Source organism: Coloeus monedula (genome assembly GCF_965178545.1).
Source record: "Coloeus monedula genome assembly, chromosome: 21".
In the NCBI taxonomy this organism is placed as follows: domain Eukaryota; kingdom Metazoa; phylum Chordata; class Aves; order Passeriformes; family Corvidae; genus Coloeus; species Coloeus monedula.
The window spans coordinates 5,595,656-5,620,227 of NC_138801.1; the positions used below are offsets into that span (position 1 = coordinate 5,595,656).

At 51.9% G+C, this 24,572-nt stretch overlaps 1 protein-coding gene across 3 annotated transcripts; it reads left to right on the top strand.

The window, feature by feature from the left end:
- Positions 1-92: 92 nt before the first annotated feature.
- Positions 93-24,323, top strand: SH3GLB2 (SH3 domain containing GRB2 like, endophilin B2). Of its 3 annotated transcripts, XM_082295097.1 has the most exons (12): positions 93-201; positions 8,151-8,292; positions 8,595-8,723; positions 9,410-9,543; positions 10,018-10,110; positions 13,819-13,881; positions 18,018-18,041; positions 20,538-20,627; positions 20,828-20,928; positions 21,422-21,436; positions 22,022-22,283; positions 22,927-24,323. In XM_082295097.1, exons 1-12 carry the CDS (start codon positions 139-141, stop codon positions 23,032-23,034), a joined length of 1,224 nt encoding a protein of 407 aa, XP_082151223.1. In that variant the 5' UTR covers positions 93-138; the 3' UTR covers positions 23,035-24,323. The 3 variants fall into 3 exon arrangements, with proteins under 3 accessions (XP_082151223.1, XP_082151224.1, XP_082151225.1); XM_082295098.1 differs by lacking the exon at positions 21,422-21,436; XM_082295099.1 differs by lacking the exon at positions 13,819-13,881.
- The last annotated feature ends 249 nt before the right edge of the window (positions 24,324-24,572 follow it).

The window sequence follows — 24,572 nt, forward strand, 5'->3', positions numbered from 1 at the left end:
AGGCGCACGGACCCGTAAGAAGTCGCAGCCCTTTTAAGAGGCACGGAGCGGGCGTCACCCGGCGCTATAAAAGGCGGCGGAGCGGCGGGCGCGGTGACAGCGGGGGCGCGGCGCGGCCGGGGCGGCTCCGGGGCCGTCATGGAGTTCAACGTGAAGAAGCTGGCGTCGGACGCGGGGGTCTTCTTCTCCCGCGCCATGCAGGTGAGGCGGGGCTTGTCGCCACGGCAGCGGCATCGCCCGGAGGCCGCGGGGCGAGAGGCGCGGGGGATCCGCGGAGCCAGGCCCCGGAGGAGCCAGGGGGGTTTGCCCGGCCCCGGGGAGGCTGGAGAAGGAGATCGGAGCTGGGTGGGTCCGTCTGCCTGAGCCGCAGCCCCCGGAGCATCACCTGCAGATGCATCACCTCGGGAGCTCGGGGGTGCCGGGGAAGGTCCCAAGGGAAGAGCCCCGGGGATGGTGCTCGGGATGGTGAGGGGAGTGCGGGGAGACATTCGTGCTTGGGGTTTGCTGATCTTAAAGAAACAAAGCTGCTGGCACACGGCTGCTTTGTCCGTACCCAGACCCAGCGGGAAGGGGTGCAGAGCTCTGGAACGGGTGCCCAGGGAAAGCATGGAGTCTCCCACCCTGGAGACATTCCAAACCCGGCTGGACACGCTCCTGTGTCACCTGCTCCAGGTGACCCTGCCTTCGCAAGGAGATTGGACGGGGTGATCTCCAGAGGTCCCTTCCAATCCCAGTCATTCTGGGATTCTGTGGAATGGTCCCTGTCGCTGGGGAGGGGTGGTGGAGGTGCCTTGCACCTGGTCTGCACTTCAGCCCCTCGGGAGGAGCAGGAGATCCCAGGGCTTGGGAAGACACTGGGATGTTCAAGGGATGGGATGAGCTGCTGAGAGTGAGCAGGTCAGGTCTCATGGGGTTGCTGAGGCATCAGGACCATGCTGAGTCGGGGTGGGGTGAGGTTGAGTATTAGGAAAAGGTTCTTCCCCCAGAGGGTGGTGGAGCACTGAACAGGCTCCCCAGGGCAGTGGTCACAGTCCCAAGGCCTATAGAGCTCAAGAAGCATTTGGACAATGCTGTCAGGCACAGGGGGGGATTCTTTGGGCTGTTTCTGAGCAGGGCCAGTGTACTTTGATGATCCTTGCGGGTCCTCAGAATATTCTGATATTCACAGCTTGAGATCAGGAGCTTCTTGGGGATGAACTGACCCCTCTGGAGCTGTGAAGAAATTTGGGTATGCGTGTGCAGCAGATGTGCAGCAGGTGGTGAGATGCTGAGTGTGTTAATTTCTTGGGCATAAGAACTGGAATATTGCTCTTGTTTGACCAGGAGAGGAGAGAGGCAGGTCAGAACTGGTTGGGATCCTGCCTGGAAAGTGAAGCCCAGACTCTGGGACTGGGCTTCTTGCTCTACCTATTGTGTGGGGGCTGGTAAACAAACAGCAGAGCTGCCTTGTTCCAGACCTTCTGTGCAGGGGAGTAATTCTGGCTCTATTGAGAACTGGTCTCCTGTAAGCAGATATCAGCTCCTGTAGCCGTGCCAGTGAGTCATATGTTATGAAAAAGAGAGATATTAACTACAGGTGCAAAATAAGGAGCAGATGGAAGGCCTAAAGATGCCGTTCTCATGCAAATGACCTTGGATGCAGAAGAAATGCTAGAAAGAAATCTTGTGTTTAGAAGCCTTATTGTAAGTCTCTGGTAAGTGTTTTTTAGCTCCAAGGCGTAGGAAGGAGACAGGCCTGGGAACAGTGTCTGCACACAGTGATTCCAGAGCAAGGAGGCGTTTATAAATCGTGGCTTGTGCTTGCTACACCTACTCCACTGTCTCGTACATGAATATTCATATGCCTAATTACAGTAGTAATTTCTTGAAACCAAATGAGCACTGGCACTTGTGGACAGTGAGCAGGTGTGTAAGGAGGGGGAACTGGAAGGAAAGAGATCTCTGAGGCTGAAAACCACCTCATGAGGTGTCACTGCTGGGGGAATTCAGCCTTTTTGGGTCCTCACAGACTCCTGGTGTGGGTGAGCCCTGCCCTTTCTCCCCCGAGAGCCGCCAGTGACAGCTGAGGTCTGCTGTGGGCAGTAAGGGCTGGGTTTGTAGCACTCTTTAGCACTGCAGATCTTCTAGGACGGGAATAAGCTGTCTAGAAAAAGCTGTTTTCTGTAGCATTTGGAGATGCTTTCTCCAGCTCCAGGCATTTAACAAAGTGATGTTTTACTGGAACTGCAGCAACTGGAGATAAATGGACTGGCCATTATGTGCTGTTCCACTCAGACAGCATTAGCTCCTGCTGTCTGGCAGAGCTGTCTGACCAACACACAGGAGCTTCACTCAAACTGGAATTGGGGCTCAGCCGGGGGAAAGGAGACAGGGCATGGTCAGCACAACACCTCTGGGCTGGCTCAGGGCAGGAGCTGATTTGAAACCTGTCAAATACAACCCAACGTAGGTGCTGGAATGAGGATTTTGGACTAGGCTCCTCATGACAAAAACAACCCAATCAAAACAGCTCAAACCCACTGCTGCCTTTACATGGCTCTTCCTCGCTCAGGCATCAGTCACAGGGCTCCTCCAGAAAAGCAGAGCAGACAGTAAAGGTGGGGTAGGAAAGTAGTGGACAGCTCTGCTACCCTGGGAGTGGGGAACAAGCTTCTAGGCTGGGGCAGCTGCAGGGATATAAAGCTTGTGTAGGATTCAGCATCTCACCTGAGCATGGCCTGTATTGACACTTGCACTACCAGTTGCAGCCATCAGATCAGTATTCTCTGAGGGGATGTGGCACCTGCAGACAGATTCCAAACAGGTCACTCTTCATCTTCACTTGAAGGAGGGCCTCTCCCTTTGATCAGATGCACCTTCCAGTTATCAATGAGTGGGTCTGATCCCAAACCTTGGCCAGTGGAAGCTGTGTGGCCACACACTGGACGTCTCTGTTCTAGATAGGCTGCAAGGCAGGCTCTTTCAGAGAGGTCTGGAAATAATTGTAGGTGTCTGTCTTTTGTCAGTTCTGATGTAAACAGGCTCTGGGTGAAAATGCCTAAGTGTGAGTACAGCTTTTGGGTGCTTATCCCCCCACTAATGTCATTACTAGAACAGCTAGAGGCTGACTTACTCTCTCTTGAAGCTCCTGCAGACAGACTCCCCCAGCTCCCTGAATTCTGGTGATAAAATAGACTTTAATCATTAGTAGATAAAATAAACCCTCTGCTTGCTGACCTTACTGGTGTTCACACTTTAAAAGTTCAGAGAGCAGAAGGTGACCCAAGGAAAGGACAAGGTCTTGGTAGGGACACCTGACCCAAGCTGCCCAAAGGGATATTGCATACCATAGGACATTGCAGAGCAATAAAACCTAAGAGAGAGGAGGAGGGGGAACATTATTATAGAGCACATTTGTCTTTTGGGGTAACCATGACATGTACTGAGGCCCAGCTTCCCGGGAAGTGGTCACACATCACTTGCAGATGGGAAGGAGACAGGAAAATTTTTTTGCTTCCTTTGCTTCCATGCACAACTTTTTCTTCATTAAAGTGCCTTTATCTTTCACTATGAGGTTTTTCCATCTTATTTTCACCCCCCCTGTTCTGCTGAGGAGGGAAGTGATAGAGAGATTTGGTGGCACCTCATGTCCAGCCAAGCTTAACCCACCACAACAGTGTTTTTTTTCCTCTCCTAAATGCCTTGCTCATGAGTTAACCAAGCTGTCCCTGTTAATGACTTCCTTCTGTCCTCTAGCACAGTTTCACTTGGCTCCCAGCCTGGCTTTCCTGACTCCTGGTGACCAAATACTTGGAGCAGACTCTGTATCTGGTCCAGAGCTGCTGAAAATCAGGTAGTTTTCAGATGCTGAGTGGCTGTAGCTTCTTTCTTACTGCAACACTGTACAAAGAGGGAGCCAGATTTGCTCAACCTATTGTGTTGTGCCTCTGATCAAAAAGAGCAAATGTTACTGTGTTTGGGGCATTTTGAGCTATTTGGAGGCTTTGAAAAACCCAACAGCCTAAATCTACTGGCAGGTACAGGAGACTATTCCTGGTTTAAATCTCCTGGCTCTGGTTTGATCTTTGTAATTTAAAGTGGAAAGTCATAAGTAACGTCCAGTTGGATAAAATGGGGACCCTGCAAGTGGTACAAGGGCCTGAACTCTGCCACCAGATCCTCTGCAAGGGGGCTGCAGCCACCCTGTTAGAGATCACAGCATACAGGCCTGGGCTTTTATTATACTGGGATTTTATTCCCCTCACTTTTAAGGAGAGGAAGGTGCTGATGCTTTCAGCAAAGGAAATACCATGGGCTGTTTTATAGCCTAACTCTGATGGCATTTAGTCACAGGCCTGTTTGATCTGTACCTGTAGTGCAGGGGGGGCCCTCCAGCTCAGCACTACTTGCCAACCCCCCTGACATCCCAGATGTGTGTCTGCCAACTCTCTTGGGGGAAGGGGCTTTTCCCCAAGCTGTGAATGCTTAGGGCAGCTGCCCTAGCTGTAGTCCAGCACATCCATGCTCCTTTTGGGCCTGTGTCCCAAGTGCTGCTCTCCTGCTGGGTCACCCTGTTTGCCCACCTGGGCCCTGATAAAGCATCTCTGGTTCCTGCTGTTCAGCCAAGACTCCCAGAGGAAACCCAACCTTTGGCTGAATTATTGATGACCTGGAATGCAGCACTTCCTGGAGAGTGAGAGTGGCACTGACAAAAGGCTGCCCTGCATTATTAAGCAGCCGGGTCAGCTGCAAGGATGAGCAGCCTCTCAGTACTGTGACCTGGCTCACGATCCCAGGATGCAGATCTGGGAATTGGTTCAGGGCTATTGACCCAGTCCTCAGGTTCTAGAAAACAAACAGTAGCTCTGCCATGGCAGGATGGAGGAGCTGGAGGTTCTTTCTCAACGCTGCAACTGCCTGTGCTTTGCCAGCCCTGCCTTCCTCCCCAGGGATCTGCACCAAGCCTGTAAATCAACTTGATGAAACCAAATATCACTCCTGTTTGTGGCAATCTGTTGTGAAAGACAGCAGTGCTGCTAGTCTGGGAACAGCAAAATATAAAATACTCAAAATCTGTCTTTTTACAGTCAGGAGGCTTGAGGGTACGATCAATTCATTTGTTCTGCATCTCTTGGTGTCACAGTGAAATCTTTTCAACCAAATTTCTCTGTTATGAAAACAAATTCTCAGGAATAGAAATCCTTTACAGAGGAGTTCTGCCTGAAGTGCTTGAGTAGCCAAATTCATAAACTGCTGTTCTTCTACCCTTCTTTTCACTGGGCAGCCAGGTAAGAAGGGATCAGCAGCTGAGACCTGTTGTCACCTAAAATCTCAGATTTCCACTTGCACCAGACAAAAAAACGAGCCAGCTCGTAGGTCAGTGTAACTCACCTGTAATCTCCTGCACTGGCTGTGCTTCCAGGAGAAGCTCCATCTGATCTCATGGCAGGCTGCTCCTGCAGGAGGTGGTCCTGCTCTCCCTACACTTCGTGGCACATCCCCACTACTGCTGTGAAGTCGGGTGGGCTCTCTGATAGGTCTAAAAAGTCACATTAGAGGTCAAATGGAGCTGGATCAGTGATCCCTGTGCACAGGGAGGAGGAGGTAACACTGGGCAGCGATAGCACCCAGTGCAGCCCCTGCAGTGAGGCACCAGCCCCCCGAGGCTGTCCCTGGGCTGGGTTCAGCACACCCAGCTCCGGGGCAGGGGTCAGGGAGACACTGAGTGAGTTAAGTGTCAGTGGAGTCACAGCCTTCCATGCCTTGCACCTGCTTCCCGACCTTCCTGCCCTGCTTTCTAACCCTGAAAGGAAGCCTGAATAAGAGATTGTTTTCTGGCCTGACCCTTTGGAGCCACAGGCTGTGACTGAGATTCCTGCCCATCCTCCCCTTCTGGCATAGCCCCCAGGCTTGCTGTGATCCTGGTGCTGCCCTCAGCCTTGTTGCAAGACAAACAGCTTTATTGCCTGACTTGAGATAAGAATTGTTTCTGAGTCCTGGCGAGTGCTGAGCTGTGACCCCTGCACTGGGTTACACAAAACGGCCACAGAGGACAGTGATGCCAAAGATGCCACTTGTTAATAAAGCAAAGGGCCCCAGAGCTGGAATGGTTCAGGACAGTGGCAGTAGTGCTGTGGAGATTCTGGAGGGCTTCAGCAGGGATCTGGCACTGCAGCAATGCTGTAAGAAGCTGACTCAATTCAGCTGATAAGAAACTGGGTTTAGATTTGACAGCTCCAGGGCAGCTGCTGGTGCAGGATAAGCCTAAACTGCAGGAAAAAGAGCTGGACTTGAAAGTGAGATGAGGTCTCAGAATGCTGTCTGGGAAAGGGGGATGAGAGAGACTTATCTTTGCATCAAAGAGTCTTGGCTTGTTTAGGAAAGATCTTAAACAGATGACTCAAGAATTGGTGCCAAATACCTGGGAAGTCCCAGTTTGCTGCATGGCAGTGACTCAGCCCAGCCTGGCAGAGTCTGAAAACAGCTCTGGGCTCCCAGCAGTGACAGAGGAAAGCAGCCTCAGCTGCTGAGAGCCATGTGTGACCCCCAAAGAAATCAAACAATACAAACACCCTCTCACCTTGAATCTGCTTTTACCCATTGTCCAGAAATGGCATGGGGGACCATGGCAAAACCCAGTTAAAATTATGTGCCAGTAACCAGGGGCTGCTGGTGCAGAGGACAGAACAGCAAAGTCATCCCTGGTCCTCTGTCCCCAACGGGCTGTGGGGGACGGTGTGACTGTCCTGTCCCTGCAGCTCAGAATCTGTCACCACCTGCCTCTGGCAAGGCACTCCACTGGCTGGAGCTCGAATCGTGCTAAACAGGTCTCTGTGTAAACATACCTGGAGGGCTTGTATATCTCAGACATCTGGTAACAGGACTCCAAGGGCTGTTTGCTCCTGCTCTGGGCTCTCCTTATCTCACTTTGTTCCCAGCATTGTGCTGGATGGGAAAGGAACAGAGCTGGCCAGGAAGCCTTCCAGGAAGGGCAGCAGACATCAGAGCAAGACCCCATGGAAGGGACATTTTGGCCTATCTAGAGCTGAGCTCTGGTGTAGGGAAGCAGAGAGGAGAAGGTACCAGCAGTAGATCAGACAGGAGCTGCATTTCAGCTAAGAGCTTTAGCCAGGCTTTAATCTTTGGCATCTTTTAATCTTTGGCCAGTATTGCACAGTACCATGTCCTGATAGTGCAGCAGTAGCATCAGAGACCATTAACAAGGGTTAAAGGACAACTGGAGCCTCTGTAGGATCCCAAATGGCACAGCTGACCAAAGGGTCTTTTAGCATGATCCAACAAGATGCTGGTTTTGTCAAGAGCAGGAAATTGTGCTTAAAAATACACTGAAGTTGGCCAACTTCACTGAAAGGAGCACGTGGGAAATGGGGATGGGATGAGAGGGAATGGGCTCTTCTCTCAGAAATCCCTCAAAGAAGCAATGGAGGGTGTCCAGGCCATCTGATGATGCATCTCCAGATTGACAAACCTGGTCAGATGTCACTGTGCAGTATGAAAACACTGGAGACTTGCACAGCCCAATTCTCCCTGCTGCTAATTTTAAACTTAAAAGGAATTGCAGAGGGAGGGATTGTCCATTGCCAGTATGAATCTGAGTGCTGAGAAGAGTTGAACAGTGTTATATTTCAATTCCCTGCTTCAGAGTGTGTCCCAGAAGAACAGTCACGTGCTGGAAGTGGTTTTATCTAAATCCTGAGTCTCCCAGCTTGAGGTGGTAGTGGCATTCCCAACCCCTTGGGTTTGCAGGACACAGAGTTGGTCAGGAGGATATGAAGGGATTCAGCACCTTCCCTCATGTGAAGGATGTCTGTTGCTGTTCTGCATGAAGCAGTGGAAGGCATGTGCATATTTAAATAGATCCCTCACAACTGGAGTATTTTCATACTAGACCTTATTAAAAGTTACTTATTCTGGAACACCTCTCAAACCTGGAGTCTATTTTTAGGTTGATGTTTGTTCTACTCTTGGGCAAAAAATTTGCCCTCTTCCCCTGAAAGATGCCTGGGAACAAAGAATGACATCTTGAAGGGTTTTTAGCTCTGTTCTAAGGTAAATACACAAGACAAAAGCAGCTTCACTGTCCCTTATTAGCTCTATAACACTAAATTTGCTTTGGGAGAACAGACCTAATGACTGCCTTCTTCCTGCAGTTTACTGAAGAAAAGCTGGGCCAGGCTGAGAAGACTGAACTTGATGCCCACTTTGAAAACCTTCTGGCCAGGGCAGACTGCACAAAGAACTGGACAGAGAAGATCTTGCGTCAGACTGAAGTTCTGCTACAGCCAAACCCGAGTAAGTGCAGCTTCTCCTAAGGCTTGAAGGACAAATGTCACTTGCAGCTCAGTGGTGAAAGACATGGCCTCTGGCAGAGAGCCCTGTAGAGTTTGTGGGGCTTGGTGTCTTGGTGTCTTTGCAGGGCCTGTCCTTCTTCGCTGTGCAGCTGAGAGCACCTCAGAGCCTGGCAGTGCGCTGGGACACCTGCTCCTGGCACTGGTGCCTGCTGTCCAGTGCATCACTGAGGACTGCGTGGGGTGGGCTATCATGAATCCCAGCTCAGGGACTCTCTTTCAGCCTCCCTGGTCTCCTCGTTCCAGGTGCCAGAGTAGAAGAATTCCTGTATGAGAAGCTTGACCGGAAGGTGCCTTCCCGGGTCACCAATGGGGAGCTGCTGGCACAGTACATGACAGAGGCAGCCAATGACTTTGGGCCAGGGACACCTTATGGTAAGTCAGCCTGGCTAATGAAGAAGTCCTGGGAATGCATCCCTTCCCAAGAGAATATCCCTAATACTGTTTTGCATTGAGATGAATGCAGCAGGCTCCTTCCTGACCACACAGAGTATCTTTCTGCTCTTTAAATTCTCACAGTTGTCCCTTCCTGGGGGAATTTTGGGTTTCTTTAAGCAGCAGACCTGCACAGAGACACAGCCTTCACTTCCAGCTGTCCTTGCCCCTGCCATGAGCTCTGTTCCTGCTCTCCAAATCAATAGTTGTTCAATAGTGAGTCCTGTTACAGCCAGAGCAGCTGTAACTGCATCTATAGCCAACACTGTCTAATCAACTCATGTTTTCTGCTCTGGTGCTTTTTAATTTGCTGCTCTGTTCCTGTGCCTCTTTTTTATGAGGCAAAGAAGGATCATTCTGCGCAAGCAGGTAGAGCAGTAAAATACATCAGTGCCATAAATGCCTCAGCAGATAGATAAGATCAGAGTTGCCCTGGGAGCAGTGAAAAGATGCCTCAGGCCAACAGCAGAGTGGGTATGGCTGGAGCTGGTGTGGGACTTCGCTCAGGCCAGGCACTGCTGTGCCTGTGTCCCCCAGCATGGGAGTCTGGAAGCTCTGGGTGAGTTGGCTGGAGGCAACACGTGGTAATTGGTTTCTCCTGGAGCTGAAGGTTCCCGTTGTTGCAGGAAAGACTTTGATAAAAGTTGGAGAGACTCAGAGGCGCTTGGGTGCAGCAGAACGGGAATTCATCCACTCTGCCTCCATCAACTTCCTGACCCCTCTGCGCAACTTCCTGGAAGGGGATTGGAGAACCATCTCTGTAAGTGTGGTGGCAGGGAAGGGGAAGCTTGTCACGACCCTGGAGACAAGGAGGGGAGGGGGAGAGAGAAACAGTGCTAAGAGAACCCCTTATCTTTCCTTGTGACAAAGGATGACTCCATACCTCTCCCCTTAAAGAACGCAAGGATGAGGGAACACCAACCCTAGATCTGCTCAGGTTCCCTCTCTGACAGAGAAGGATTGCCAGCTGATGTGCATGAGGAAAGTAACTCCTTTCCCCACTCCTGCAGCTTGTGGGCACCACCCATCACAGGCTGCCCTGTTTTCAGGAGGTTATCCTGTATCCCTGGCAACCAGCCCCAAAACTCCTGCTAAGGAGATGAGCATAGCAACGGGTTCTTTCTCCCTGGCATGTTTTGATAAAGAAATAGATTTGATTCCTAGGTGATACCATGTCCCCTCCTCAACCCTGCTTCTAAGCAATCTGCTCTGACCCATCTCCTGTCCCTTCCAGAAAGAGCGGAGGATCCTGCAGAACCGACGCCTGGACCTGGATGCCTGCAAAGCCAGGTTGAAGAAGGCCAAAGCTGCCGAGGCAAAAGCAGCGGTAACTCCTCCCCTCATTTCCCTCCCCGTCCTTCTGGCCCCAGGGCTTGGCTCACATCGTCAAAAATTAGGTTACCCTGCTGTGTCCTGTCTCTGGCAGGCATGGGTGGGGCAATTCCTCATCTGGGATGGAAGGGAACTGGGAGCAGGAGCCATGTGCCTGTTTCTGAGATGTCCTCCCTTGGAGGAGTTGTTGAAGCAAACAGTTCTGAGCTTCTGGAGTCTGGAAACTTGCACTTGACCCAGGCTCCTGCCTCCTGACTGATCAGGGTTGCTGGATGAGTTGTGCTAGTAACTATAAGGCTGCATCTTCTGAGGACTTGCTTTTCACTGGGGATCTCAAGCCAAGCCAAGAGAGACCTGAGCTGAGAGGTGCACGAGGGAAAAGCTGCTGGAGCTCTGCAGCAGTCCCAGCCTGTCAGACTAGTTAGGATTCTGCCAGCTCCCAGGCAGGAGTGCTGTGGGAGCAGGTAAGGGGTGGCCAGGGTCAGACTGGCTACAAGGTCCATTTCTGAGCCTCTCTGCTCACTCAGTTCATGGTGCTCTGGTTACAGGCTTGTCTTGCCCTCTGGCTTTGGGAAATTCATCACCTTGGGTACTGATGGGTTCCCTGGAGGGCCTGGTTGGAGCTGGTTGTCATCCTATAGAGCTCTGGCTGTTGGCACAAGGACCTGCCAAGTTCTGCTTCTGCCTTGGGGCCAGGAGCTCAAGTGGCAAATGTGTGCAAGTCAGAATCAGACTGTCCTTTTCAGTCAGTCTCTGGGATGCACTGGGATACCAGCCCAGCAGCCCTGCTATGAGTCTGTTTCTAACCATCTGCCAGCTGGGCCTCTGGCCTTGTCTCTCTCTGGGTAGCCAGTTCCCAGGTGTTTTCCCTTTCCTCCAGCTCCAATTACATCCATGGCAGATGGGGAAGCTGTGCTAAGCTCTGCAGCCTCCATCAGCAGGTCTGACAGAGTGCTCAGACCTACACAGGACAGCTGTGAACAGCAGTAGTAGCTGCCCCTTTAAAAAAGCCTCCTCTAATCAGTCAGGTCCCCCAGATCCTCTGAAAGTAACTTCAGGAATCCCACATTCCCCTTCCAGAGGGGTCAGTGCCCCCAGTCTCAGGGGGAACTGGTGGCCCTTGCTTTATCTTTAAGCTCAGATCAGAGCAGGAATTCAGATACCTCCTGTGCTTCCTCCCTTTCCACCCTCTTTACCTTGCTTCCTACAGGAGGTGATCCCAAGGCCTCTCACCTACACACACACCCTTGGTTGAGGGACTCCCCTGTAGCTGGAAAAGAAAAACTTTGTTTCCCACTGGAACTTTTGGGGTGCCCCAGGCAGGTGCAGAGCCGATCCAGGCTTTCCAGGGTGTTGTCCCCAGGCCAAGCCTCAAAGCAGCAGAGTGGCTGAAACACTGATGGCAACAGCAGAGCAAATTCAGCTGCTGCTGTGGGGACCCATCTCTCAGCCAGCTCAGTTTAAAGGTGGGGTCCCTGGGCTCTGGGTGCATCCCTGGCTGCTGGATGACAAGGGGAGAGCTGCTTCCTCTGCTCTAGACACCTCATCTAGATCGCAGCATTCCCTGTAACGTGCCTGGAGTCCTGTGTCACACCTCCCCATCCAAGCTGAAGTATCCCAGCTCTCCCAGCTCACCTCTCTCTTGCTGCTCTTCCCCTCTGTACTGCAAATCTGTGTTCCCACAGCTTCTGTCTCGTGATGCCCCTCCGAGTGCTGCTGCCCAGACCCGTGAGCTGCTGTGGAGTACCTGGGCTTGTGCCTTTCCCACAGACTCTGTGCTTTGTCCTTCCTGTTGATGCTGTTTTGTTTACTAACCTTTTTGTTTTGTTTCTTTGTAATTTGCTCAGTGTGAGGGAGATGTGAGTATTGACTGTGCTAACAGTGCTGTGATTTTTTTTTCTTTAACACCTCTCATTGTCTCTTTCCCATTTTTAAAAAGAAAATTCATATCTTCTTTGTCCCATTGGGACTGGCCCTGCAGCATGTTCTGAGCGTGATCAGGGCTGTGGCTGCCTGGGGAAGGTGCTCCAGAAGGATGGGAGTGTCAGGGACCTGCCTGCAGCCCCTCTGGAGCATCCCTCGGGTCCATCCACGCTGCCTGCAAGCAGTGCTCAAGAGAGACAGGGGCTCCCCTAAAGACCCCCTCGGGCTCCTCCAGCTGCAGGCAGGAGGAGGTGGGGTTGGGTGGCCAGTCCCTCTCTGGAAGGGCAGCCCAGAGACAATGACAGGCAGGATGATCTGGTTGTGGTGCTGTTCTGCCCCTTTTCCCCATTACCAGAGTGGAAGAGGGAGGGAGGTGGGTCCCTTTTGACCACTGCTTGCAAATACAACTTCTCCATGCACAGAAGAGAAGCTTGCCTCCTTCATCCCATGTGCTGTGACTAGTTTTGGGACTCCCTGGAGACCAGGGAATGGGAGGAGAGGTTTCTTCAGTTGCTCTTGATCTTTAAAAAACAAAAAGCATAAGCAGCTATTTCTGTGAAACATCCTTCCTCCCCACAGGGAGGAGTCCAGCCTACTTGCTTTGCTGGCCTCAAACCTCACTGGTGCATTTTTCTCCCTATACTCAGGTTTAACTTGTAATAGGAATTGCTCCTCCTTATTCCTTCCTCCAGCCATCCCTAAAACTCCTAAATGGTATGGAAAAAAAAAAAACTGTTGGGACTGCCTGACTGCTCGTCCACACACTGGTCACTCATTCCAGCTGGCTGCTCGGGGCCCAGCAAAGTGGGTCAGTGTGTATAAGTGGATCTGGGTGACTACAGAGAGATTAACCTGGGAGAGAGAATGAGGGGCCTGAGGGGATTAATGCCAGAGCTGGGATCCAGCACGACTGTGCCAGCCCTGCACAGCAGCCATGGTGCAGTAAGGGCTGGCCGGGAGGATTCCTGATGTCAGGCAGCTCAGTTTGTCTCTTCAGGTGGTTCTACAGCCAAAGGCCATACCAGGAGGAGGCCTGATCTTAACTGAATAAAAGCACCACGTTTTGGTGGTTAATGAGCCCATAACTGTGTGGGAGTGGACTGAATCCGTTGCACTTCCAATGAGGAAACTGGACTCCAGAGTGCTCAAGTCTTCCTGCCCCAGGGCAGAAGTTTAGCTGTGGAGAATGTGGCTTGGAAGTTTCCTCACCTCTGGGATGAAAACTCCTACACTGCCTTTGGCTCTACCTGGCTTGGCTAAGCCATGTTCCTTCCTGAAAACAGCAGATCTGGCTCCATTTCGAGGAAACATGGCTTGGAGAGAGTGAGAGCAGTAGAAGGCACTGTGGAAGGGGTGCTCCAATGCTGGTAAATCCTCCTGCCTTAAGGGCAAGGCCCTGTACAGTGACTGTAGGCAGGAGACAAGGGGAAGGAAGGCCCTGCCCACGGAACTGAGCTAATACAACAAGAGCAACCTGCTGGCTGTAAGGGAATGGGAATGCCCTTGGGATTGTGCTCTATGAGCTGATAGCTGTAAGTACAGGCAGAGTTTTAACAGCAGGAGTGTCTGCTGTTCAAGTATCAGATGTGAGTGCACAAGCCTGGCCTCCACGTGCCACTGCTGAGACGTCGGGAGACCTCCCTCCTGCCTCTCATCAGAATCCGAGCAAAGCTCCCAGCACAGGCAGGAAAAAAGCCACTGGTCTCTCGTTCCACCCATCGCCCAGTGACTCCTGTTGACTCCTCTGGTGCCTTGTACATGACACTCTATTCCCCCCCAGGCTGTGCCTGACTTTCAGGAAACCAGACCTCGTAATTACGTGCTCTCCGCCAGCGCATCAGCGGTAAGATCACCTCCTCCCAGATACTGCCTCCTCCTAGATATTGCCTCTTCCTGCCCCTCTCTGTACCTGATGTAAACTCAGACCTAGTGCTCTGCTGTTTTCAACATTTTAATGTGACATGGGCTGCCCAGGGTTCCTCTGACTTGGCCTTGAGGATTCACATCACCCCCGTGCGGGTGCCTGCTCAGGGTCTGGCCCTTTGCAGCTGGGTTTGCTTTCCAAACCAGTTTCCCTGCCAGCCCTCTTCCACATTTCTAGTGGGGATCTTCAGATGGATTTTTATTGCTAGTGGAGCAGTTGAGAGGAACAAACCTCCAGGAGTGGCCTTTCTGGATGGTTCCAGCTGTACAGTGGCAGCGTCACACATGTGACTGCCTGATCTGTACCGTGGTGTCAGAGGCTTTGTAGCTGGTCAAGAGAATCAAAGGTGGAGGAATCTCCCTGCCACCAGTGTCAATAACAGTGCAGACTTTTCTATTCTGCAAACAGAAGTCATTTTTTACTGTTTCATTGTGTTGGCAGCTGTTCCACAGCCAGATGTGCCTGGGGTGGATGAACAGCCCGCTGCATCTCCACTCTGTTGCACTGAGTGGATGTGGCCAAGCAATTGACTTCCCATGCTGTGTTCATGGCTCCCCATTGCACAGTGTCACATTTCTCGTTAAAATGTTGAAAACTGATCATCTTGCTTCCTAACTAGCATTCAGAACAACACTGATGCCTGCTAATAGAATAATCTGGGAGTGGAAGTGCTGGGGAGTGGAATCTGCAGATACGGAAAAGGACAGCCCGGCCTTCTCAGAAACAAAAAACACTATGGAAACAAGGTGGATTTGGTTAATGGGAAACCCATCCCATTTGGAGACAGAGGTGTGTCTGAGCTGACAGCATCAGTGTTAGTTCCTAGGGCGATCTGTCCTGACCTTGGAGAGTGATGCTGGGATCAGAAATAGCTTTGCACTATACCTAGAAAACGATTTCCATCGGTCCCAGGCTCAGTGATGAGAGTCCTGCAGAAGCTGATACTGATGATGCTGCAGCAACTGCTCAGTTCTCCTGTCTCCTAGTGCAGCTCAGAGCCAGCTTGTGGCTCTGGCTTTTCCCTTGGGAAGGTCTGTTCCCAAAGACTGCAGTTAAGCTCTGGGAGACCCAGAGGAGAGAAACTGGGCTTTCGCTGCCTCTGAATAGACCTGGGTATCCTGACTGTTCCCCAGGGCTAAAGCACACCTGAAGACAAGCATTTGAGCAATGTGCATTGGCATCTTGTGGAGTGCCCAGACTCCAGACTCCACAGTTGGACATGTGCAGCCCTCACCAGAGAGTACCTTGATCTGCTCTGCTCTATTGCAAAGCTGCTCTGGGGAGCAGGTGCCACATACAGAAACATAACAGGAGAACAGATTTTGTGAAGATTTTTAGCCAACAAGTGTCTAGCCTGGGACATCTGTGCCTAGTTCAGTGCTCCCTCATCAGGCTCTGCTAGTGCTGGTGGCACTGGGCAGCAAGAGCAGGGCTCTGGGAGAGCAGCCAGCACTGACCCCGATCGAGTTTGATGATTGCACAGCAGGGCCTCCTACCAGAAATGCCTGTGGGAAGTGTGCTGGCCCAACCAGTGTCAGGCCTTGTGGCTTCCAAAGCTCTTTCAGAGGCTGCAGTCACTGGGTAAAGGGCCACCTGAACTCCAGCTGCACTGGCAAGGGTGACCTGAATTACAGTTTACATCTCTAATTAGCAAAACACAAGCTGAGCCCAGGCTGCTCCCCAGCTCTGAACAGGCAGCTGCTTTGCTGCAAGCTCTCTAATCCCAGCATTCATCCCAAGGGGTCAGGCACTGCAGCAAGGTAGGAGCTCTTCATCCTGTTGCTCTGCTTTTCTTCCAGGCCAGAGTCCTTGTGCTACTTCTTAGTGTGCACTGACAGTGCAGAGCAGTGGCTGCTGCTCACCTCGCTCTTGAGCTCGGCTCCTTTCTGGAGGGAGGGGTTGGTTATGCCCAAGGTAACAGCTTTGTCTTACAGGTGAGCAAACAGGTCAGCTCTCTCCTGGACCACACACCCTCAGCAGGGCTCTGATTTGGATTCTAAATTTACATTGTTGGTTTTTGGAGAGGTGGATAACACGGTGCTTTTATTTTTTTTCCCCTTCCATGACAGGAGGGCTCAGATGGAATTAAATCCAAGAAAAATAGCACCTCCCTTGTTTTGTATGAGTTGGAGGCTGAGGAGCCATTTCTCCTCTCTCCCACACTGACCTTTTGTTTTTGTGTAAGAAGGTGTATGTGGGCTGTGCAAGCCTAAATATTCCTTTCTCTCAGACCCTGCCACGCAGTGTACCCCTAGGAATGATTCCAAGAAAAAACATATTGCGTACCTTAAAGAGGATTCCTCTGGCTTGAGCTGGGGTGCAGGAAGACAATAGCACATCATGGCCTTTTCTGCTCTCTGAGCTGTCCAAAAAGGAGCCACACCGAGTCTTAGCCCAGGGACAGATCTGGGCAAAGCTGGACTGTCCCAGAACACCACAGGGTCAGACCTGGAGGTGGCACAGCAAAGGCAACAGAAGAGAAACAAATCTGGCTACAAATTCAATGGGTGCTGCACTGATAAATGGCCCTGATGTGGCTTAAGTACTGTCCACAGTGTCTGAGATCAGAGGGAAAGCTTCCCCTTGCTCCTGTGGTAAACTGTGCTCCAAAAACACGGGGGTGTGCTGGCAAAGGCCTTGTGCCAGAGAAGCAGTTCAGGAGCTGCTTCTCAGCTTCCTACAGGATGCTTCCACCACCTCCTTCCAGAGCAGGAGCTCTTAGAGGGGGAAGGGACTCATGTCCCCACACATGGCTGAAACTGGCCAGGCCTTACTCCAACCGGTTCCTGATTTGCAGTAACAAAACATCCCCATAGAAGTTAAAGAAAACACCCACCTCAGCACCCAGACCAGTACAATAATTCCACTCAAGTAAGAGATGCCAGTCAGGCTACAGAGCAGGCAGTAATCCCAGGAGCCTGGCAAAACACCTTCCTGCTTCAGCCCCTCCCCAGTACAGGCAGGGCCTACAGGTGCTCCTTATATTGGCTGCTGAAGTCTCTCTGCACCTGGGGCTCCCACAGCCCACCTGAGGACAGTTGGTGAGCAAAGCTCAGCTGGGAGAGCCTGGTCCAAACAGAGCCTGTTCCCCCTCTGACACCCACATCCAGCACAGGTGCCCCCAGTGCAAATTCAGCTGTGTCCGGTGACCTTCCCTGACCTGCAGAGGTGACACTGGGTGGTGAAGCTGAGCTCCACAGGGGTCATGCCCCTGGCCCCACTGGTGTGGGTGTTGCAGGCACGCTGCTGTGCTCCCAGATCCAGGGGGATTTCACATTGCCAGGACTGAGGCAGTAGTTGGCTGCTGAGTAAAGGCCAAGCCAAGGACCTCTGGGAAGGATCAATGTGTTTTTCTGCCTCCTCTCTCCCTTTGCCATTGCTGTGTGTGACTTCTGTTCATTGTTTCATGTCCTGAAGCCAGATCCCACAAGCAGCTGGAGGTGTCCAAGTCTGCCCCTGTGGGGAAGGAGAGTAGGAAGGAGTCGTGTGATGTTTTGCCTGGCTCAGAGGCAGCAGCCAGCCCCTGGTTCCTCCTTGCTGTGGCTAAACAGGCCTGTTGGCACTTCAGGCTGGGTGGATTATCCCACTAATCTGAGCTCTCTGGACCATGGGTGAGGAACACTGGCCTCTGTGCAGCCTGAGCTCAAAAAGCTCACTTGCCTCTCCACAATCCTAAAAGAAGGGCTGTCCTTCAACACCAACCTCTGCAGCTTCAGTGAAGTGAACCTTGCTGTGCAGAGGACTCTGCTGTTAATCTTTTTTTTTCCTGGAGCCTGTGGAATGCAGTGGCTGTAGCAGCCCTGGCAGGGAGCAGAGCTGGCGTGCTGCTGGCTCTGGTGGCATGAACTTGCTCTCCCATTGTGAAACTGAGCTCGAGGGTGCAGGAATGAGGGGAAGGGGCATAGATCTGGCAGCTGCTGCTGGGTGAAGGGCTGGCTTGTCCCTGGAGTTGGCCTGCTGTCCATGGAGCACCCTTGCCTGTTGGTGTTAATGCCGAGTGCTTCGCGACGTCTCCAACACTGATCTCCTTTCCTGTTGCTCTGTGGCCCCTACAGCTTTGGAGCGACGAGGTGGAAAAAGTAAGTATCCAGCTGGAATTGTGCTCAAACCTTCTGGGGGTGTTCAGGGGACAGGGGTGCTGTGGAGCCCTTCCTGCTCGCAGGCAGGGGAGGATCAGAGGCTGCTGCTGTTGTGTGCCCCAGCCCTGATCTCTCTGTGTGGTTCAGTGCAATGACAGCGGCTTGGGATGAGCCATGGGCCCGTTGGCTGTCCCTGGTGGGAGACACTTCCCTGGCATCCAGGCGTGTCTGCGTGTGGTAAAAGGAGGCTCAGAACACTGCACTGTGTGACAGGAGCAGAGATGATGCTTGAGGTGTGATCCAGCTCTGCTCCTGTGGCCAAGGCTCTGATCCTCCGTGTGCCTCTGGTAGCCCCTGGCCTAATCCATCCAGCTGGCTCTACACAGAGCTGGAGCAAGGACAGAGCATTTCCTGTGCCCAGCCTCAGCTGCTGCAGGGAACAGCTCGGTCAGGGGTAGGGTGGAGGGAGGTTTGAAGCCTCATGGAGTTGATTCTCTCTGGGTGAGCTGCACTTACCCTTCTGATCCATGGAGGCTCTGGAAGGGAAGTGTGACTTGTCCATGAAGGTGGATGGAGGGCTGAGACCAAGGTGAGCTCTCTGTGGAGCTCCAGCACATCAGGGAACTTCCAGAGACACCTTTTGGGATCCTGTTCCTTTCACACCTTGAACACCCCCAGCAGGCATTGCCATGAAGCCTGAAGTGCAGAGTGGCAGAAGTTCTGTGTGCTGTGCATGACAGCAGCCTGTTGCTGCCTTATTCCAAAAGCATCTGCAGAATGGACTGGCTGTTCCCAAACCAGCTCTTCCTGTTCTTTAAATCCTTCAGTCCCTCAACCAAACAAGCTGGCTACAGTTAGCTATGAGCATGCAAAGGTCTGTTCCTCTATCCTCTCTCTTTGGGTTATTCTGCTTGGGTAGACCGAAGTATGTAAGTAAATATTGAAGTTCTCCATGTCTTGGAGAAGCACAAGACTGGAAGGGGCCTCCCAGGTCACCATCCAACTCTGGCTTTATAGGAAACTGCATCCTGCAACTGCTCAGAGTTGGCAGGGAGAGGCAAACCCCAGGCAGCACCAAATGGAGTTGTGTCTGCCTGGCACAAGTTTAAATAGTTCTGAATACTGGAGTCTCAGTTCATGGGAGCAAGAATCACTTGGTGTTTTGAAGGCATTGCACTGGTACTTCCTGTTACATTCCCCCTTCTCCTTTAAATAATCCCCTTCATACAGAGGATGCAAGAAAATAGATCAGTTGAGTTGCAGCTTAAAATAGACAAATCTGATTAAAAGACAGAGCATTTCTTTGTTGTAGCCTGGCTCTACACTGGTAGAGAGCTGTGCTGGCCCCAGCAGCACCTCCAGCTTGTCCTGCTGGGAATACTGGGTCTCCTCTGGGGTCACCAGTGATGTGGCCTCTGCTCTGTCAGCTGGGCTGGATCAGCCCTCTGGGCTCAATTCCAGACATGTCAGTCCTGGGCCAGAATGGTCAGGGCATTCCCAAAGCAGTGAAAGGAACCCGTGCACCAGGGCAGCTCTCTGAGCTGCACACTCCTGGAGGAGGGGAAAGGGTTCTCTTTCCAGTGAGCTGGAGCTGAGTGGGTGTTGCTCTTCTGTGACTAGCCACAGCACATCCCAAGAGGACTCCAGCACTGTTAAGGAATTAAGGTGTTGAGGAATACTGCATGCTGGAGAGAACACATGGGCCTGCTTGTCACCCCTTTCCATCAGCAGGAGGGGAGAGCTGGCACCAGAACACTTGGCTGCTCCAGCACTTCTGGAGATCTCCTTACCAGGATCCACCTGGGTATTCTGGTACTGCCAGAAACTGCCCCAGTGTAAATGCACTGTTTGGTGGTGGGGGAGAGATGGGTCTCCAGTGTGAATCTGTCTCTGGATTCCCAAAGCCTGCTGTGGAGCTGCCTGCTATTCACCAGTGTTTAATTCCTCCTAGCTCAGAATCAGTAACTAGCCCCAAAGGAGACTCTTGGGTAGAAGTTGGATTGGGATGTTCATCTCCATTGCAGATTTAATTAGCAGCAGCAGTTTGGTAAATACTGCCTGGCCTCAGCCTTTGTTCTGGGGTGATAAAAAGGAATCTACTGCTCTTCCAGAGAGAAGCCTAGGGAGGCTGACATTCCTATGCCTGCAGGTGCAGAAAGAGGGGACTAAAGGGACAGGAGCTGGCATGGGACTGGCTTTCCACATACCTCAGGATTAACAAAGGAGCTTCCCTGCTTGATGCATCAGTTTTGAGCTGCCATTCCATCACCTGCAGTGACCCAGTGTAGGATTAAGAAGGAATTAAGCTGAAATGCAGCCAGAGGTCTCTGGGATCCCAACCCCGGGTCTCTTGTGCCTGCTGCTCAGTGTCACAGCTGCACGTGGATCCTGCAGCACCTGTGTCTTGCTGCCAAAGAGGGGGTGTGAAGGTAGAGGGCTGCAGAGACAGAACAGGGCTCCTGCCCTGTGCTGCCTGAGCCCCCATCCTGTTTGCAGGCGGAGCACGAGCTGAGGCTCACCCAGACCGAGTTCGACCGCCAGGCAGAGGTGACCCGGCTGCTGCTGGAGGGGATCAGCAGCACACACGTGAGTCCTCCTGGGCACCCGGGGGTGAAAGGGACTACAGAGACTTTTGGCTCCTGCCAAGAGGATTATAGAGTCCTGCATGTGGAATAGAGGTAGAAGAGGTGGTAAATTTGGGGTACCTCAAGGGGGTAGTAGCTGCAGCAAGAGTTTCTGTGCCTGGTAACCAAACTCAGTCAAGCTGATGGTCCTTTTCCCTCCAGGTGAATCATCTTCGCTGTCTCTACGAGTTTGTGGAGTCTCAGACCAACTACTATGCTCAGTGCTACCAGTTCATGCTGGACCTGCAGAAGCAACTGGGCAGGTAAGACAAGAGACTGCTTTTACTTCTCTGAGGGTTATTGATCTCCTTACCCCCAGCTCAGGGCTCCTTCCCCCTCCCACATCAATGTTGGGTAGAAGTTATAAAGTGCCCTCACAGCTCTGACAGAGCTTCTGAGTTTACAGAGTGGTGACCAGTCCTGGTGGTGGTGATGCATTTGGAGCAGGCTTTGCCATTGGCTTTTTACATTCCTCTCAAAGCATGATGGCCACAGGAGTTTGAACATACTTCGTCTAAATTAGTTAGATCACACGAGACTCAAATTCCTGTTGCCAAGCAGTGAGCCTGAGCATGCTCTGCTGCAGCAGTAACAAATCCCAGATTCCATATTCCGTGCTGCTGGCTGCACATCCCGTGGGGTGGGCTGGGATGTTCTGTCTGGTAGTGTCACACCAGCACAGGCCTGACCCAGGAGGGGCTGTTGCCTCTATGTGATCACTCACACTCCTGTTCCGTTCTTTTTCCATGCCTGCAGCTCCAAAGGAGAAATGTAAGTATGATATTGGCCAGGATGATCTCTGAGGGCTCTCCTCCCCCCAGTGACTCTGGGATCTCTGTGTGATCACTGCCAGGGCCAGAGCTCTACCCCCTTAGATAACTGAGCCTGAGCTCCATTACTGTCTCTCTCTAGAGAGCCTGTAAGGGCTGGGAGCCTCCAGCTGTGGCATCCAGTTCAACAGCAGCAATGCCCATCCCTTTGCTGAAGAATTAGCAGGCAGAACAGGTAACACAGACCGTGTGAGAGCAGGGCAAGGACACAGCACAATGGACCCAGTCACACAGAGCCAAGAGCAGTACCTGTCCAGCCCCCTCTGCAGTGTCACATGTCAGTCTGGTACTCTGCAAGTTGTTGAAACAGGCACTGGAGTCAAAACAGGCAGACAAGTGTCACTTGCTGCACAGTCTCACCTGAGAACTGAGGGTGTTTCCCCACATGAAGGGCAGTGTGGGTATGTTACAGCTGGGTATGTAGGCTGCAATTCTCAAGCATCATCTCTGCAGTGCAACTGCTGAAAGGAAGAGCTCGTGGTTCCTCAGGCTGGAGCCTCACTGAACTTTTTCTCTCCTGTGCAAGATTTTCAGGTACATTCGTAGGCAACGCAGAATCCGCATCTCCCGCAGCCGCTACCTCTCCTCCAGCTGTTGCTGCTGCCACGCTCCCTGCTGTGCCTACAATTCCAGTGGTGCCCACAATTGTTGGGGTGCCCAACACCGTAGCAGAGGGTGTGCTAAACCCCAACGAAGTCAAGCCTCCTGCCAGTGGGACACGCAGGGCCAGAGTCCTCTACGACTACGAAGCGGCTGACAGCACCGAGCTGGCACTTCTTGCAGATGAGGTTGGTGGCTTTCCTGAGTGTTGGATTTGGCTATAACTGCCCAGCAGCCTGTGGTGTGCCCAACAAGGACTTTGGTTCCTTTTCCTGCCCCTAAAACCTGCTTTATGAAATAATAGAGTCTTTACCTGGATACCAGTATCTGCTGAGTTGCAGTGAGCTTGTGCTCACTGCCATTTACTATTTAACATCACCCAAATAACTCCTCAGTTCCTGTTGGAGCCCAAAATAAAATATTCCAATACTCAGTATCTTCACTGTGACCCTCAAATACAGCTGCCTTATCCAGAGCCATAGGATAAGGTGCTGGCTGGAGGCCTGCTCTAATCATGCTGAGAAAAAAAGAAAAATCAGCAAGTTGGAGACTCTTCTGTTCTCTAGACTGAACTTCTATATTCAGAAGGGATGACAAAGCAACATGTAGAAGTACCTTGAGTCACTTTGGAGAATGAAAAAGCAACAGGGACATCACTGGGCAGTTTTCCATAGATCTGGTGTTAAAGCTGCAGATAGCTCCAGGGAAAGGGCACTGATGCCTGCTAAATGAACTTCAGGAATTACTGTTCTTTCAGTCCCCATCTGACTTAATTTCTTGGCTCTGTCTGCAGAGTAAGGTCCTGTCTAATGTGCTGTCTTCTCTCCCCAGATGATCACTGTGTACAGCCTGCCAGGCATGGATCCAGACTGGCTCATAGGGGAAAGAGGGAACCAGAAAGGGAAAGTTCCTGTCACTTATTTGGAACTGTTAAGTTAAATGTTAAGGAAGAAGAATGTACAAGCAGAATGCATCCCTCATCTGGCACTTCTAATGCGGATTTCCTCATCCGAGACCATTGCTCTCTTCAGGGTCAACACTCCATTGCTAATATGGGAATTATGGGAAAGAAGTGGGAAAACTGTTACGGTGAGGTTTTGGGAAAGGGCTGATGGCACCCAAGACTGAATTTGTTACCTACCAGTGCAGCCTGCTTTGAGGTTAGTCCTGATGGCACAAGATTCCTTGATTACTTTTTCCCTTCCCTGCCCCAGTCTTGTTCCTCACAGTGGCTTTCCCAGGGCGAGCGAGCTGTGTCCCTCAGCAGCTGCTCACCAGTTACACTTCCCTCATGTCTGGTGTGGGTTAGTGCCTGTCTGCCCCTCCCCTCCTCTCTTCTCCAGCAGCAGAATTGCCCAAGTCCAACCATCGAGCACTCCAGTAGGGAAGAGTCCTGCACACCCTCTCTGACATGTCCCAGCACATAAAGCAAGAAGGCTGCAGCTGAGATTTCAGAGCCTGTTAAACCCACCCACCCTGCTCACCCGTGGGAGACCAGCAGTGCACGGCTGGCCAAGAGCCACACTCACCATCCTGGGGCCTGGAGGCTCCCACCTACCCCTGTCCCCTGAAGCTGGAAGATTTCTTTGTGGAAACCACCCTGCTACCGTAGGGCCTAACCCCAAACCTCGTGCAAGGGACCATGCATCTCGCTTGCATTTCCTCTGGGAAATTGCTCTTGGACTGCAAAGTTTACAAGCCTTTTTACAAGCTTTGCTCCCTGTGTTATTGTCCAGGCTTTTCTTTCAGTGTGTCTGTCCAGGCATGTTTTAGCCTGACTTTATTTCCACCCTGAATCACTGATTTAATGAATGTTTCCCCTCCCATGTCAGCAGTGAACAGACTTGGTGCATCCTAGTGCAGAAAGGGACAGTCCCACCTGCTGTGACCCCCAACACAGAGCTGTTCTTGGCCATACACACACCATGACCCAGGCTGTCCTGGAGGGATGGGTTGGTTTAGCTCAGGTGTGTGTGTGCCCGCTCACTCTGGAATGAACTCCTAGCTAGAGCTCACTTAAAGGACTTCCACTTGATGTATCATGAGTTTTCCACTCAAGCTGGATGGAAGAGAAACTCACCTGCACCAAGCTCTCTGTTCACAACCTTCCCCTGGGTATGTCAGAACTAACTTTGCTTGTTTATTGATCTTTTGCACTTTCCCCAAAGGTATCGTGACCATTCTAATGTAACGGGCACTGAGCACCTGTGTTTGTGGGGCTCCTGGGTTTCAGCACTTATTTGCCAATAAACAAACTGCCTGACCTCCTGCCTCAGCATCTTCTGTGGGCTCAGGGCTGTCCTTGCTCCCCAGCCACAGGGCTGTGGAGACAAGCAGGGAGACAAAGGGAGCAGCTCAGGTGAAAGCAGTGCCCTCCTGCTACTCTAGGCTTGGAAGCTGGGGTTAAAAGCAAAACAAAGCTGCTCTCATCCTTCCTGTCCCACCTGACACTCCCAACACACTGTGAGAGCCTTGTG

Excerpts from the sequence above, each read along its gene's own strand:
- SH3GLB2 (XM_082295097.1), top strand. The coding sequence starts at position 139 with ATGGAGTTCAACGTGAAGAAGCTGGCGTCGGACGCGGGGGTCTTCTTC. Across the intron at positions 9,544-10,017 it reads GGGATTGGAGAACCATCTCT|AAAGAGCGGAGGATCCTGCA; the intron begins GTAAGTGTGGTG and ends TGTCCCTTCCAG. Across the intron at positions 10,111-13,818 it reads CTGCCGAGGCAAAAGCAGCG|GCTGTGCCTGACTTTCAGGA; the intron begins GTAACTCCTCCC and ends ATTCCCCCCCAG.